The sequence below is a fragment of the Mauremys reevesii genome, linkage group 7 (assembly GCF_016161935.1).
Source record: "Mauremys reevesii isolate NIE-2019 linkage group 7, ASM1616193v1, whole genome shotgun sequence".
NCBI lineage: Eukaryota > Metazoa > Chordata > Testudines > Geoemydidae > Mauremys > Mauremys reevesii.
In genome coordinates, this window is record NC_052629.1 from 30,661,277 (window position 1) to 30,678,508 (window position 17,232).

A 17,232-nucleotide genomic window follows, 5' to 3' on the forward strand; every position below is an offset into this window, starting at 1 on the left:
CAGGGGTGTGTCGTGTCCTGGTATGGCTCGCAGCTGCTCCCTTCACAGCCAGGATGGTCACTGCATTAGAGACAAAAACGCCATCCACATCCAAAGAGAGGAGCAGGAGCCTGTCGGTCACTAGGACCCGGGGAATGTGTGTGCAGCAGGGCCAGAAATGCCCCCCAGCAGTGCCACAGGGGAGGGCCAGAACAGCAATACTGGGTCAGGCCAAAGACCCCTCTAGCTCAGCATCCTGCCCACAGTGCCAATGGCAGTCTTGGCAGATGCTTCCCAGGGAATGAACAGAACAGGGCAATCCCTGAGTGATCCAGCCCCCTTGTCCCAGTGCCAGCTTCTGGCCGCCAGAGGTTTAGGGACACCCAGAGCCTGGGGCTGCCTCCCAGCCCACCTTGGCTAATAGCCACTAAAGGATCTACCCTCCCTGATCTTAGCTAACTCTTTTTAAACCCGGTTGGTGGGGATTCCGCTCCGCTTGCTGCTCCCACTTGCTCCAGCGATCATTGGGCTCCAGCGCTTGTTGATTGGCGCCGTGGGGAGTTTGCTCAGGGGGAGTGTTTGCCAAGGGGGGGTTTGGCTTTCCCCTCCCTGGACAGGCTCATTGGCTAGACACAGCCCTGGCAGGAAGGGGACAGAGACCGGGCGGCCCCGCCCAGCGCCAATAGAAACCTATCGAAGGGTAATCTGAGCCCGGAGAAATTCGCTGCTGCGGTGCAGGCATCAGCCCTGAGGCTGGGGCTGCTTTCGGGCGGGGTGCTGCTGGGGGGCGCGTGTCTCTGCGCCGGGCCGGGCCGGGCCGGGCAGCGCGGCCTGAGGGGGAAGGGAGGGGAGCGCCGAGCGCGGCGGAGCCATGCAGTACCAGCACCCGGCCTCTGCCCCGGCCGCCGCGGCCATGGGGGTGAGCGTGCCGCTCTACGCGCCCACCCCGCTGCTGCAGCCCGTGCACCCCACGCCCTTCTACATCGAGGACATCCTGGGCAGAGGGGCCGGCGCGCCCCCCGCGCCGCACCCCCTGCCCTCGCCGGCGCCGCCGACTCTGCCGTCTCCCAACTCCTCCTTCACCAGCCTGGTGTCCACCTACAGGACCCCCATCTACGAGCCGACCCCGATCCACCCGGCCTTCTCCCACCATCCTGCCCTGGCTGCTACCTACGGCGGCAGCACCTACGCCGGCCCCCTGTATCCTTTCCCCCGGACCGTGAACGACTACACGCACGCTCTGATCCGGCACGACCCCCTGGGTAAGCAACGCCGCTCCGCTCTCCCTCCTCCTCCAGCTTCTCTCCCCGCCTCGCCCTGCACTCGGTCCCCGCGCGGTTGGGTCCCAGCAGGGCTGGCGGTGCTTCTGCATTTCTGCTGCTGGGGGCTGCAATTGAAAGTCATTGAAACTCTCTCTGGCTTCAGTCTGATTTACAGTAAACTGAGAAGCGCTGAGCTCTCGCGTTTGGAACCAGACCGCAGCGCCCGCCCGCTGGTGACTCAGATTTGTTTTCCTTCAACCAAGTGACTCTGAGTGTCCTTAGTAATGTCGCGTGTGGTTTTAGTGGAGAGTTTTAATTGTAGTGAAAAATCGTATTTCAGATCTGAGTCTTTGCCTGCAGATGACTTATAACGCTTGGCTGCTGATTCTGATCTCACTGGGACCCGAGTAACTCAGGCGCACTAGTGCAGCCCCTCAATAAGTCAGATCAGAATCAGGCCCTGTCACTTTTCTGTTGCAACCCCCAGGACGGTCCCTGCTCTACCCCGCTCAGCAAGGCTGAGATCTTCAATCCCTCGGGGCTGAGCCCAGCCTCAGCCGGCCCAGCGCGCTGATAGCGGCAGCACTTGTTCTTAGTGATTGCAAAACTGGACCTGACTCACCAAATTTGTGCCGTGAAAGAGGCTGACCCTTTCCGTTCATACAGGAAATCTTGAGCTCTCGATAGGAGTAAATCTGGTTTCAGAAGCTGTTAAGTGTTTTCCTGGCTGCCTGAAGCAGGCTCTTCCCCGGGAGTCGTGCACACTGCTGATTATTTTATCGACATCCTCAATACAGACAAATTCAGGAAACACTCGACTTCTGATAGCCGGGATCCGTTTTTCTGATATTGTTCATTTCCTCTGTGTGGGATGTGACTTTATGACAGCTAAAATAACCAGTTGCTTCCTATTTTTTGAGTCTGTTTTGCACCAGAATTACTAAAGCCTGACGCAAGCAAAATCTTGAAAAACAATGGTGCATTTCAAAGGGTACAGACAGAAAGGCAAACAGTGACTCAAAGGCTCTAACTGGAGAGTTGCTGGACCAGGGGACACTGCAGCTTGTTTTATTTGGTTTGATGTAATTAAGTGTGGATTGCTGCACCTCCTTCCATATACATTGCATACCACCATCAGACCCGATAGCTACATTTCGATTGCTAATGTTAAGTAATTAACCACCAATTGCCTATGCCCCTTGGGGGTCTCCAACAACTCACCTACTAGCGTTTGGTATTTAGCCACAGCATAGTCTGTGTGATTAATATGGAGATACAACATACAGATAATATGATAGATTCCACGTTAGGTATTTCCAAGGAAATGCTGCCAACCCGCGTGGAAGGTGAAGTACACAGATAATGACAGTACTTTCTAGCACAAACCATTGACTGACTCGAGATAGTGAGTACTTCAGTGAGGCATGCGGGCAAACATTTGCACAAAGAAGGCAAGGTAGTTTCTTTGGGTTATTACAGTGAAAGAGCAGAAGGAAGCAAAGTTTTTTTCTCTCTCTCTCTTTTCTTTGCGAGATAGACCAACAGGAAACACATTGACGGAAATGTTGCCATAGCCCTTAGGGTGGCTTTAACTGGTCTCCTCTGCTCGACTGATGTAAAAATCAGAGGCGAAAGCTTCAAACTTTTCGGCTGAAAAGTCAGCGGGCACTGAAAGCTAAGCGCCCCAGAGCCACACGGCGGCCAGCACTTGTCCTCCTGGGGAGGGAGGGTACACACAGTGCAAAGGGGCTCTGACCAGTGGGGAAACGCTCCGACTTCCCATCTGGGAAGCGAGTGTTTCTCTCGCAGTGAAGGGCCCCGGGGTATCACAAAGAAGCAGCCATGTGTGTGCGGCACCCACAGCGAACACCCCCCCCCTCTGTTACCCTAGGACCCTCTGGTGCAGCTGCTCCGAGGGCCAAGTTTCTCTGCAGGGCGGGCGTAAGCCCCGGGACTGGAGCCCAGCCCCGAGCCGCGTGAGAGACAAGCCCCAGCTCCACAGCTACTGTCTGCCACTAACGTGCAGGGATTGTGTCTCTTCTGAAGGGAAGCCCCTGCTCTGGAGTCCCTTCATCCAGCGGCCGCTGCACAAGAGGAAAGGGGGCCAAGTTCGCTTCTCCAATGACCAGACCATCGAGCTGGAGAAGAAGTTTGAGACCCAAAAGTATCTCTCGCCGCCGGAGAGAAAGCGACTGGCCAAGATGCTCCAGCTCAGCGAGAGGCAGGTGAGGCCAAGCAAACCCGCCCCCCCCAGCGCACGTGGGAGCACAGTACAGAGCTGCCGCGCGTAGGCCCCACAGATACACACGGGGTGTCCTGCGCCTGTGGGAGCCAAGGCCATAACTCCCCATCACTCCCGAACCAGCCTCTCCTTGACCGCTCTGTCAACCAGGCAGGGGCGTGTAAACCCCTGCGTGTTTCGCGGGTTTGAGTTACTTCTCCTGGGGCTAAATTCGGCTCTCAGTGGCCGGGGTTGAAATCAGGAGTGACTCCTACGTTCTCCGCATTTACACTGGGGTCGCTGAGCAGCCCGATTTTTGCTGCTTATTTTTTTTCTTTTTCCTCTGTTTTCACCCCACTCAAATAAATGGACTTTGTTTTAAGCTGAGCCCGGGATATACCGAATGGGGGACAACTTTGTGCCTTTTTCTGTTCTTTTTAGGTCAAAACTTGGTTTCAGAATCGCAGAGCTAAATGGAGGCGCCTAAAGCAGGTAGCGGGATGTTTCTGTCTCTATAGAAATAAATATTTTAATAATCTTATCGTAGAACGTGATCGCCTATTCCAGCTTGTATGCAAAAGTCATTTGAAAGGCTGTTTAACCTCTTCACCTTGATTAAAAAGGCAAATAGTCATGCTGGAATCCAGGATGGCTCGTTCAGGCAGCACTAATGTTAAAAGCTCCTAATGTAGTTCCTATATCAATTATGCCTGGGTTTTCACACACTGCCTATTAAAACTCCACACTAATTGTTTTGTAAACCCATATGTTGTTTATCTAATTAGCGCAGAGCAGATAAGTAATTGTCAGTAAATTGCTTGGGCAGTTGTCTTTGGGAGAATATTTACTAGTCCTTTTAATTACACATTTACAGCAAGTACAGGCAGATTTATTATATAAAGGCTGGAAAATAAATATACAAAAGCCTGTTTATTGTTTTGAGCCCTAGGGAAAAATAATTAGCTTGTGAGTTCATTTAGTTTAGGGTCAGTCACTTCCAGCCTATTAGACTGGAAATTATAATACTTTTCCTCCCCTCAAATAAAGTGTATACATATCAGTAAATCATTATTTACCTGATGGTGCTGGCTGGTTTTTATCTGGTTAAGCTCCCATCCAGGTACCTGACAAAGGGCTTTAAAAATTATGTAGAATCGTAAAAGATTAAAAATTCCAACATCGTGTTCAGTTTAATCCTCCAATAAACACAACGTGAAGATTTGTTTTAAATCTTACTATTTTTCATCAGTAATTCGGGGCAGAGGGGGAAGGGGTTATATGTTAATGAAAAACAAAGATTAACAGCAGTGTGAAGTTGTTGGCTATGTTTACTATATGAACATTTCCCGGTTTCACCTGTTCCTCAGTCTACTTTTATTAATAACTCTAGGTTTATGTAGAGCTGTACTTATTGCTATAGAAATAACTACTTTCAAGGGAGCCATTTTCCCTGAGAAACATACAATGGGCTGATTCCTGCTCTAAAATATCCTGAGACATCGCTTGGAATCTGGGACGTTTTAAGTCACTGCCTCCTTTTTAGTCAGTCAGATCCATATCCCAGGTACATTTCCCCCTATGCCGTCTCTTTGCTCTAGAAAGCTTCATGCTCCTGAATCATTTTGAAATTGGCATTTTTAATGTCTCCTTTTAGGCTTAGAACAACTTGATGGTTGGTAATCTTCTCATGTCTTTCCTATGACACGAAGGGCCTTGGTTCCGCCTCCCATTGAAGCCAAAGGCAGTTTTGCCATTGGTTTCGATGAAAGGATGATCCGGTCCAGAAAGAAGCAGCTGGTCAGTTTTTGCGGTTTTAATAAGAACAAAATCACTTTCAGAATGCTCTTGGATCAAGGTTCTTGCTGGGAGGTATTTGAGATGACGATGATGTTATTGCCTGGGAGGCTGGTGCTACTGAGCCCATTACAAAACTGCCAGTGACTTCAGTGGGAGCAGGAACAAGCCCATATGGATCCCTCTTAGCTGTCCTGTCCCGTCTCATTTTGGTGCAAGCACAGTTCCTCCTTCCTTTATGGTCCTTTAATCCCATCTGCTCAGTGGGACACTTTTATAAGGAAGAAGTGCTCACAGCTGTACACATCCATTTCCATAAGCGTTTAACAAACAGACCAACACATTGAATGGAAACAGCCCAGACTGCCTGAAAATGCCCCAGAATTGTAGGCTTAGAACTAACCCTCTCAAACAATTCACTGTGCCTCACAACATTGCCTTGACTCACGGGTGTTCTGATTGTGTTCGCTATATTTCGGTGTCAAGCTAGTTGTTTACTGATTAATTTTAGGAGAACCCTCAAGGCAGCAAAAAAGAAGAAACTGAAGGTGTGGACAGCCACTGTGATAAAAGGCAAGATTGCTGTCTGACCCCTGAGCAGAAGAATAAAGAAGTCTCTTTGGATGGGTCTCAGTACACCCCCTCACCAGTCTCTCAGGAGGACCTGGAGTCAGAAATCTCAGATGATTCCGATCAAGAAGTGGACATTGAAGGTGATAAAGGCTATTATAATTCTACCCACTAATGGCTCCACTTTTAAGAATGGACCCTAATTCAGCTTGCACTTTAACAGGAGCTGGTTGGAAAGAATGTTTTGCTACAGAAAAAAACTTTCACCATTTGTCAGAGACAACCACTTAACCTAGTTTTGTAAATCTAAAACCAAACTATTTTGTGCAGACAGTTGATTCATGGGCAGATCTTTATTTTGGATAAAGGAACAGGTCCATGTTTTGTATTTAATTTGTAAGATATACTTGTACATTGATTAATGTTCTAACTGAAATATAATAATACCATGTCCTGTCTTTACTGACTTGGGTCTGATTCAGCCGTCTTTATGCAGTCAGGCAGAACACCCATTTATTTGAACTGCAGGGCTATGACCTTTGTATGTATATACAAAATGTAGCTTAAAAGAATAGACAAGTCTTTTAAAAGTCTCCTTTCCTATCAAAGGAATATATTTAATGAAATGGAGAGGGATTTGATCAGTCTCATCTAGTGCCTTATACCTTACCCCTCATGACACATATGGTGCTTTTCTTCAAGACATTATTCTATTTATGCTACAGGTCATTTGTAAAAGCTGATTTTTACTTTTCTATTACACACAATTCATATACCGTGCCCTTTTGAATCTGGGGTCCCTGGAGATGTTGCCTTACAATCTGTCTGATTCTATTTGTAGGAGAAATATTTTTGATTAAAATCTATTAAGCTGGTTTTGCCTGATTTATAGTTTACTTCCTCTGTTTCACAAGAAAATGTGACAAATGCTAGGGCCCTACTGCAGGAGAAAAACTGACACCAGCTGCTGGATGGTAAGGTAGGCTTGAGAAGTTAATGCCTATTGTATACATATCTGTCTCTGTATATATTCCTTTGCTTTACAAATCTTCTGGTTTTATACCTCAAATTGTTCATATTTTGTACATATTTGTTTATTGTTTTAAAAAAAACCCCAAGCTGGTATTTAAATTTTTGTTGAAGAACTTGTCTGTGAAATAAAACTGAACTCTAGACCACCCGAGCTATTGGACAGTCACTTCTTTGAAACATGCATGTTTGCAGTAGAATTTATGTCTTTTCCAAAAAGCCTTTAACCAACTCCATTTCCAGCCTATCATACAACTGGGGGAAGGGAAGCAAGTTTCCTTCTGAGTTTATTGGTGAGGTGGGTCTTGAATCTGACCTCATGGCTTTAGAGGATTCAGAACTTGTCGGTTGAATTTGGGATTGCTTTTCTCTTACAGCCTGCAGCTCCGCCCTCGCGTTTTACACGGTCTGTAAAAAAATACCATGCCCCCTGCCCATCGGAATACAGACCGAGGTGGAATATTAGCCGCGGAGAGAAGGGGGAGATTTTGAAGTGTGTCAGTCCTGTTGTAAAAGTTTTACAGGGAGCTCTTAAGTGATCCAAGTATTTGGAGAGAGGAAGAAAAAGGGAAACTTAAATCAAAGTGGACGTGGAGTGGATTAAAAATGAAAATCTTTGTGGCTCCCTGGGAGGGGGAGGTATTGATTTCCCTGGCGCTGCCCAGCTCTGGCTGCCGTTGACCTGCCTGAGTCAATAATGGTTATTTATCCCTGCCGCCATTCTCCGAAACCAGGCGAGTCTTCTGGGAACAGGAGCCCCAGGGAATAAAGGAGAGAGAAGACAGTAAGCTGCCGGGAGGAAACGAGGATGGGAGAGGGTTAGGCTCAAGGACAATAGTGATAATCGTCAATATAATACAATAAAGCCTGCCACGTTTGAGAGCGCCGCGTATTCCCCAGCCGGTGTCTGTCTCGCACCAAACTCTACAGCTCTGTGCCTCCTCTGTATTAAGTGATGTGTCGTTGTTCCCATTATTATCTATTCCGAGGAGCTGGAGTGGGATCGATCTCTACCCCTGCCCTACAGACACAAGTCTGCGGTAAGCCCCTGGGTCAGGCCTCGGGGGTTTCTCCTCAGCAAGTGACCCTGAGCGGGAGGATCCCAAAGAGCTCGTGGGAACAGGTTTGTGAAGAAGGGTTGCTAACGACTGGGCATCCTGCTAGGGCATTGCTCGAGCCGACAGAGCCCTAGTTAGCACGGGACACAGCCAAACTGGCTGCTAATGAGGGTCACTGCAGGGGTTCACGGGTTTGTGGTGGGACGTGCTGTGGGGGGAACCCAACCTGAAGGTGTTTTTTCCAGACAGGATTCTGAATGCATCGGCAGTGGCGCAGGGCTACGGCCAGAGGCAAAGGCAGAGCTGAGGAAGAAATGGCAGCTGTGAAGGTCTTTTCGGGCTCAGTTAAGACTCTTACTATGCGAACAACTGTGTGCCCCAGGGAATCTGACAACAGACAGCAGAATCTGGCCCTTTGCCAGTTACCTTCTTGTGGCGAGACGGGACATTTCCGAAAGGGGAGACCTTCTCCGGTATAAGAAAGTGGAAAGTGCCCTGAGAAATGTGGGAACAGGATGATTCTCTGTGCTTGCTGCCTGCCCTAGGTTTCTTAGTTCCCAAAGTCTAATCAGAGGGGCCCGTTCCTGCTTTATTTACTTCAGTGGGAGTTCTGGGTGCGCAGGTATGCGGGCACTGAATATAAACACTCCCCAGTGCTGCATCTTGCCTGTTTTCAAGGAGCCTGCTATATAAATCTCCGCTCCTGGGAACTCCTAGTTACCTTTGGTTAACACTTCAGCCCTGTTTATATGTGTGTTGGGACATGTCCGGGGCAGTTCCCCTCCCTTCTGCAATTACATGGAGGCTGCCTAGTAAACATTCTTTTACCTTGGCAGCCCCACAGTACGATTAGGGGCCAGGATTGGAATCAGACCTATTTTCCGTGGGGGGTGCGTGTGAGAGAGTGTACGTGGGAGGGATTGTTTTCTCTACAGCTGTGCAACACCAGAAAGGAAATTACCTCTGAAAACAAAAGCCTTTCCCAGAAGTAATTTGTATTAAGAGAATACAGCGTTGTTGTAGGCTGCAGATTTGTCCTTTTCTTCCGTTAGCGCAAGGCAGTGATAGCACAGGGTCTGCGGCTGGAGTCCTCAGACTCCAGCGGCTGGACCTCTCTAGCCGTGCTCAGGCGAAACGCCCCCAGAAGTCAATGGGACTTTCCCTGTGTAAAGTACTGAGGGACTAGAATCCCCAGGAGATAATTCCAGATGCTGTAGTCTTCACCGTAGGCAGACCGTGCTTCTAGACATAAAGCCAGGGGAGTTCTACCTTATATTAGGGTTTTCTCTTGTGACCATCACCGTAGCATCTAAGCAAGGGTGGCCAAATATTTCTCTCTTTAGAAACAGCTGCTGTGTGTTTGTGGTTCGACATAACGAGCCAGGTTATGATTCCACTTATGCTGGTGTAAATCCGGTGTAACTCCACTTAAGTCAATAGACGTATTGATTTACACCAGGGTAAGAGACAACAGACTGTGGCCTGATTCCAGTACAGCTTCATGTAGCACGGGGGCAACCAGCGAATCTATTCTTGTAAAACAGAAAGAATGGGACAGAATCGTTATTATAGGCGTCTACTCTACTTTGCTAGAGTTCAGGGGAACTCATCCAAGAGGTGTGTCTTGAACTCAGCACTTGGATTTATTTCAGTATTGAAATGCACAGTTCCTTTACAGCCTTTATTACTTTATGTAGGTGTCCTCAGTGGGCCAAATTCTGCTCCCCACCAAAAACCTTGATACTGTCCCCACTGAATTCATTAGTGCGGCACATAACTGAGAGCAGAATTTTAGTGGGCCAGCTTCAGGCCTGGTGTTAGTGGGTGGAAATCTATGGACATCTCTGGGTGAAATTCAGTGGTTTGCTACATTCGCCTCTGCTTGGAGGCTGCTCCTGTTTTGCTCGCCTACTGAATGCCAGCTTATGCTGCGTAATTTATGCCACCTTTCGAAAGCCCCCAATGAATGAATTTTATCTTTGTAACCTGATTATACCAAGAGTCTAAAACACCCCCACACACTTTTAGCCTTTTTTATTCCCGGTGCGTGTGCACAGCATACATCACCAAACAGAGCTAAGTTTAGTAACAGAGCTTTGCTATGGCAAATAAGGGTTGGCTGTAGAGACAAACAGAGGTTTCCATTTATTGTGTCTGTGTAATGCCTCCTGTAAACTTCACACAGGGCTAAGCCGTGATGTGACCTGCTTGGGGAATTACATTTCTACAGGATCCTCTGGGGTTTGAGATCTGTACCCATAATACAAATTGCACAGCCGAATTCAGTGTATTTCCGCCGTACAGAAACCAAATCAGTCAACATCAAGAAATCAGCTACTTACCCCAGGAGCTGGGCAGCGGGGAAGCACGGCTGCTAAAGGCTACACAATACAATGCAGAATGGAGAGCAGCAGATGCAGCGGCTTATCCCAAACGCCTCGGAGATTTTGGGCACGCTCCAGCCTTTGGGCGGTTAGCTCGGAGCCCACATTTTCGGTCTACAATAAGCCACCCTGTTAGCGCCACACTCCTTCCTGTTCAGTTAGAAGCTCCCTGGCATAGAGGCTTTTAATGCGAGGCAAAGACTGTTCCAGAGATAGGTTGTTGTTTTACTGGAGATAGCATAAGCCAGTGCAGCAGATTTATCAGACACCGATCTGTTACATGACATCTAAACAGATTAATCCTTTGAGCAAAACGGATTCATTTGTCTGCTTAAATTTACTTGCCCTTGTTTTTTATTTTTTTAAAGTTGTTCATCCAATGGAATCTGAATAAGGAGGTTTTAGTGTAAAGAAATATGCAAGTTCCTATAGCACCTATTTCTACATCCTCGGAAACTACAGAGGGAATTTTTTAAACATAAATATTTTCCTATGTATCCAAAAAGCAAGCTTTCTTTCTTTCTTTCTTTTTCTTTCTTTCTTTCTTTTTTTCTTTCTTTCTTTCTTTCTTTCTTTCCAGTAATGAGCTAAATGTACCTTTATTTCCACATGGTTTCTGCTGGTTTTTAAGAACATAAAAAGATAAAATACAACATAACGGCAGTGCTGCCAGGTAGAGGTGAATGTTAAAATCCCTGAATACACTTTGCAACAGAGGCACTTTCCCTATAGTTTAATGCAGCAAAGAAAACAGTACTGAGATGGGAAATCCTCCAGTGATATATGTGATCGTCTTTTAGTGACAAATGTCCCTGACTGTGCCTTTAGCCATCTAACGCGTGTCTACGAGACATACTCATGGTACACTGCAATCAGAAGCTCCACATTATCCTTATAGCAGACAGTGATTACAAAATATCCAGGTTTCCGTTATATAGTCGGAATTCATTCAAGCAGGGGAAAATAATTCCTTCTTGACGCTGTCAAAATTTCTGCATCATATTTAAATACAGCCCTCAGTTTGATTGCTAGAGAAATGGAAACAAACCAGACCGATCAGTTTGTAACGCTAGAGCCTAAGTAGTGGCCACGCTATTCTGACATAAGGACATTGTGCAAGGGCTGATTTTGGATGGCTTGTCCCAGTGGAGAACACATCACAGCGAAGCACGATGTTTAGCTTCATTTATTAAGCACATTAATTGTGTTCCTGTGTTTTCCTGGGGTGTCCAAGTGACCCGATCTTGCAGCCCATAAAGACAGAATTTCGATGCCAGTAAAGGCTGCAGGATCCGGCCCAGAAGCAGGAATGCGGGTTTTTTAAACGACCTGTCTCTCGAGAAAGCAGCGAAAGCACTGACTGAGTTAAACCAACCTTGAGCGGGCTTGGTGCTTGAAAACCCTGCACAGATTTACCCTGCTAGATGTAGACACGCAGCCCGCCCGCGTGTATAACGGCCGGGGATCTCCGAGCTGTGCTGTGACAGAGTGTTTTGCACTAGGCTGTGTCACATTATTCTCAACAGACACGGAACATTTTTAGAACAGAAAACTGGACGCGGTAAATATCAGCCTTGAGGGAGGTGAGGCGATACATTGGGTTAAAGACAAATCGTGAAATGTGATGCCACACATTTCATACAATCTATTTAGGGAAAGCCGTGCTGATAGTTATAATCCGAAGCTGGTCAGTCATGTACGGATAGGTCAGACATTCTGAGCAGGTGGCAACACAGTTATTACCCGCACTTGGATTTAAATATGTCCTGCTTAGACCCACCGTGTGTCATTCCATATCTTTGGAAGGGTGGGAGTTAAAATAACGTTACAAATAGAGGGTTTACAAATTCCAGGAGATAAGAACATTCTGCTAACATGTCAAGTGCAGTTAAAATGAGTTAAAATGTTACTCACTAAGGCAACGGTTTCTACATGCAGACCTGTGTAGCCCGAAAGAGTGTCTCTTTCCGAGCAACAGAAGTTGGTCCAGTAAAAGATTTTTCCTCACCCACCTGCCTCCCTCCATTTAAAAGACAGTTTCCTAAGTTTATATCTAGACAATTCACGGCAGATTTGTCTAACATAGCCCTCTAAACTGGAGATTAGCAACGGGAATTGCATTTGTTAACAAACTGCGTTATTAGAGCAATCTCGTCTATATTTAATCATTTATCTTTGGGTAAAAACACCTTACAGCTTTTGTTAACATCTGAGTTCCTTACTGTCCACATCATTTTTTTATTTGTTTGCATGTTGGCTATTTCATGTTGAATCAGCACGTATGACCTTTACAACACAACTCTTGTCTTGTTTTCGACTCTTTTATCAGGAGATTCAACTTGAAAACGGTTATCATTTAGCAGGAAAACAAACAAAAGCACATTTTTGTAAGCAAAACGTTAATGATTGGAAGAATTGCACCAATTTCACCATGACAGTGTGTGATTAATCCTCTCGGTCAGGTACTTATATTTTTAGTCATTAGGTTCGTTGTCCTTTGATATTCAGAACTCTTTCTAGCCTAATAGGATATTGATCTTGCTGGATAGTGTACTTTGACTCCTTAAACAACACTCACTTTTAAAGATTGCAAACTGTGTATAGTATTCCCAGCCAGTCCAACCCAATTGCCTGACAAGGAAGTTTTGGGGATTTTTCATTATTTTACTTGGCAAGAAGGTGGTATCATGGAGACTGCATGATCTCCCAGCAACAGGCGTCCCTCGTGGTGAAAATACAATCATGCACTTTCAAAGGAGTGACAAATCTGTCCAGCTTTCAGCACAAGGACACCAGATTCTGTTTATACACCGGGCACCCCCTCTTAATCTATGGCAGGTGAAAACACTCTACAGCTCGGGGAGTGCAGCACTCTAACGGGGTCCTCCTGGCCGGCTGCTTTACATGCTCCCCAGGCCTGTTATTCTGGACGGTCGGTTTTATTTTCCTGAACCACCGTTTTACTCTGTTTTTGGAACATGCACGTCCCCTAGCAGCCAGCCGGTTTGTTCTGTGCCTGTATGCATTGATTTTATGAGCTGGCAAGCCAGCAAACGCAGGGACAATTTATCACTTCTAATAACAGTTTTATAACAAAACTGAACAAGGAAGCAAAGTACAGCTCGTAGGTCCGATTCTCCCATCCTCACTAGGAGTAATAAGGTACCACTCCACCTCTTGTTATTCCAGGTACGCAGAACCTGTTTTTGAACTATTACAATATCTCAGGAAGAGTTCGTGTCTGGCAACAGCAGCAGCTCTTGGGAAGTCCATGGATGTCTTCGAGCTTTGGGCAGGATGGCAGGAATTCCCCATGGGTATCTGCTTCCAGGATGTACATTAACTAGTGATTCTGGTCTCACCCACACCAGTTTTACTCTGGTGTAATCCATTGATTTGGACGGAATTACTCCCGATTTACAAACGGGTGTAGTAGAGTCAAGTCCTTAATGAATAAACACCAGCTGTATATGTATAATGGCAAGTGGGGCATCTTTATTTTTCAGCTGATGTAGTAAGTTGTTATGTTTTATATTAGAAATGCCTTTGTCCTGAATCTGCCTGGGCAGATTTTCCCCCTAAATCTTAGTGCACATAATGAAGGTCTCTCTTAAACATTCATTACATCCCCTTTTAGTCTAGAGATGGTTGAGGAGACCTTCATGGTTCCTCCTCCTCTCATTGAACACATTGGTAAAAAGGACCTTGTCCCCTGGTCTAGACTGGGCTGTAGAGGTTTTCCCTACATGTCTGGCATTAAGAACGTTGATCGGTCAATGGGGAGAAGCTCCTACCGCTGTTTGTATTTTGTAATTGTCTCGGGCTGTCACTTCGGCACCTTCCCTGAGCACTCATTTACAAAGTTAGGCGTTAGGGTTTGTCTAGACGAGGGTCACTGGATTTTTCAGTGAGTTAGCTGATATCTGTTAGCTAAGATTTTTTAGAATACAACTTGTCCTAGTTACACAGGGTTTTAAAATGTGCTAGTGAAACCATGTTAGCTAACACATTTCTAAAACTCACCGTTTGTCCGATTCTAGACATTCGGTTCGAGTTCTCCTCCTGAGGAACATCCACACTTGATTACAAGCGCTTTAGAATAGGTCAGGTTTTTGCCCTACGCCATATGCCAGGATTCCAAACGATCAGAAAAACGTTGTGTAGTTACTGGGCTGAGGACAATAGGTTAAAAAAACCCAAACAAACCGCCCACCTCTTCCCCTTTGCGTACACCAGTCTGCCACTTCCTTTTTTATGCAAGAGGTGCAAGGCTTCTAGCCCAACTAACAGGGCTCCAATTTTAGCACAGGTCTCCTCAGACGAGAAGCAGTTGAGACAGGTGTGATTAGTAATAGTCTTTATTACCAGGTCTCTTAGGGAAAAAATAATAAGGTTAGACAACGCACTGGCAAGTCCCACCTTTCTCCGGGGTATTGAAAGTCTGGCAGGCTACAGAGAAGCGCTATTCTCTTGTGCACAGCGCTTGAGGGAGGGTGTCTAGGGGTCTCCACAAGCCTTGTTTGCTCTAGGGCGGAACTGAATTGGGCACCGTTAGAGCTGGAGGAAGAACCGTGAACACGTTACTCTACTGGCCAAAGCCACATCCAGCAGGTAGACGGAATCGGTTGCCACGGAAGCGGAACCTGCAGTCGTAACAGTGAGCAGCAGCTCTGCGCTCTCCTTGTGCTGGGGGAAGGGTGCTACCCCCAACAGAGCACTTCCGAGCCCAGCTCGGTTATTCACCATTGGCCCAAGTCGTGCAGCGCAGCAAATAATAGGTTTGCGAAGGACTCCTCTGGCCGGACAAACATCAATACAAAGAAACGTTATAAATGTTCTAACGGGAGCGAAAGACACTTTATAACATTACCTGGGCGCAACAGGGACAGATGGTCTCTTTGGGCCTGATTTGACCACCTTTACTCATGCTGAGTGGCACCTTTCGCTGTGAGCCATCCCACTGAAGACAAGGTGACTCACCAGGAGAAAGGGTGGCAGACTCCGGCGCTTTGAAATGAGAAGGACGCTGTTTTCCGTACTAAGCAGTTATAATAGTCAGACTTCATCGAAGTCTTTAAGAACGATCCAGCCTAGATTCACCCTAGCTTGGTGCTTACATTTTAGGCTGCGCAGGTCCGGACACCTTAATGAGGGTTGTTTAATAGGGTGGGTGGACAGCACTTTCTGAAAATGAGTCTCATCCTGGTTACTCTAGCCGGGCATCAAAGACTTGAGGCACCTTAGCGCATTAGTCACTTCGGTCAAATGCTTTATCAAGGTCCCAAGTCCTACAAGTACCCAGTACATTGTTCACAGCTCCCTCCCATACCATAAAAAGACAACACGCAGGCACAACCCAAACACCGCAACCGCTAAAGGAAAGACACCGCGTCAGGGTCTGCCACTCTTACTAACAGTGAGTGGTACCTTCCTTTACCAGTGGCCCCACTGAAACCAATAGGACTATCTGAGAGGTAAGGGATTGCTGGCTGTCTGTAAAGATGGTGGCAGAATCTAGTCCGGGGAACTAAAACTGCCTCAGCACTGCAGCAAGGTCTATGCTCTCATAGCAGGAATCACAGCAGCTCTGGCAACTCTTCTTGATGGATCTTCTCTTACTAGTCAAATCGTTCTCTCTCAAACCCTGTCTGCAGAGCTAAGCCGGGACCCCTAGAATGGAGCGCAGTTTTGCAAAAGATGTATAACATGGAGCACGAGGAAACAATGAAAATACCGCTCAGCCTGATAAGCAGTGCTCTCAGCACTCAGGTACGATTACTTGGGCGATACTTAGATTTTTATTATTCTTTAGACCTGTTTCCCCTGCACAGGCATCAGCTCTATGGGAGAGGGGACTGGATTCTATTCTTACTGTTACTGTGTAGGCAGCAGAATTGTTAATCACATTCCAATGGCAGGATCACATTATGCATGTCATCAATTGGGCCTGCGCAACACCAATTTCTTCAAATTCTTCCCTAGGTTACACCTGTTTGGGCCTGAGACTGACGTCATTTGTACAGTGTAAGTGCTGAACGTACTATAATTGCATTGACTTTATCTTGATTCTCACCTGTATGAGATAAAAATCTGGCCCAAGAGAGAAGCAAAGGGGAACTAAAGGAATACAGTGGGATAGTACAAAAGGGACAGACTTCAGCTTAACTTTCAGATTCCAATTTTACTTTGCAATGTCCTTTTAACCACACATTGGCTAATTTGCTAAAAAAAATGCCACCAATTTTCTTCATCTACAGACTTTGGAAACAAATTTCCTTGATACACAGGGGATTCATGCACCTAACACCTCCTTTTGCAATGAGACTAGAACTCTTTTAATATATATCAATATAGAAACGTTTAGATACAAGTTTATTTAGAAATAGTAATGGCTTCCATTGCTTTACTTGCTTTACATCACCCCTGCACCCTCCAAAGTGAGATTACTACATAATAATGTAGCCTAATTTACATTGGTTGTTGACTAACTACACTGTTTTTCTGTAATTTATTTGAATAATATTTTGCCTTCTGCTGTACAGACCCTTTATAAATTGCATGATTCATTAGCACAGTCTTGACTGATCTTATTTCCTATAAATGTAATCAATATTTCTAGCACCGCAAACCCAATAATATTTTAAAATGTAAAGTATTAAACTTATATGTCAATCGCACCAAGACAAATGTAATTATAGGATAAATAGTGATGTTAAACGTGGTGAAGCAAGGTTTTATTTTTCCTTAGTTGCTTACGGCATCTGCATTACTGCATACTTTCCATTATTTGCAAATTATACCAGACTAATTGAATAAATGCTTTAAAAATGGATCCTGAGTGCTGATTTAGAAGCACACTGGAAGTGGTTTCTTAGACAACAGCTGCCCACATATTGATCTGATAGTAGGTCGGTGGAGGGGGTAAAACGATTATG

The 17,232-nt window shown here is 46.1% G+C and overlaps 1 protein-coding gene across 1 annotated transcript; it reads left to right on the forward strand.

Moving 5' to 3' along the window:
* Window positions 1–704: 704 nt before the first annotated feature.
* Window positions 705–7,001, forward strand: HHEX (hematopoietically expressed homeobox). The gene is made up of 4 exons (XM_039482836.1): window positions 705–1,241; window positions 3,288–3,466; window positions 3,904–3,954; window positions 5,768–7,001. The coding sequence occupies exons 1-4, from the start codon at window positions 851–853 to the stop codon at window positions 5,999–6,001; spliced, it is 855 nt and encodes a 284-aa protein (XP_039338770.1). The 5' UTR covers window positions 705–850; the 3' UTR covers window positions 6,002–7,001.
* Window positions 7,002–17,232: the final 10,231 nt, after the last annotated feature.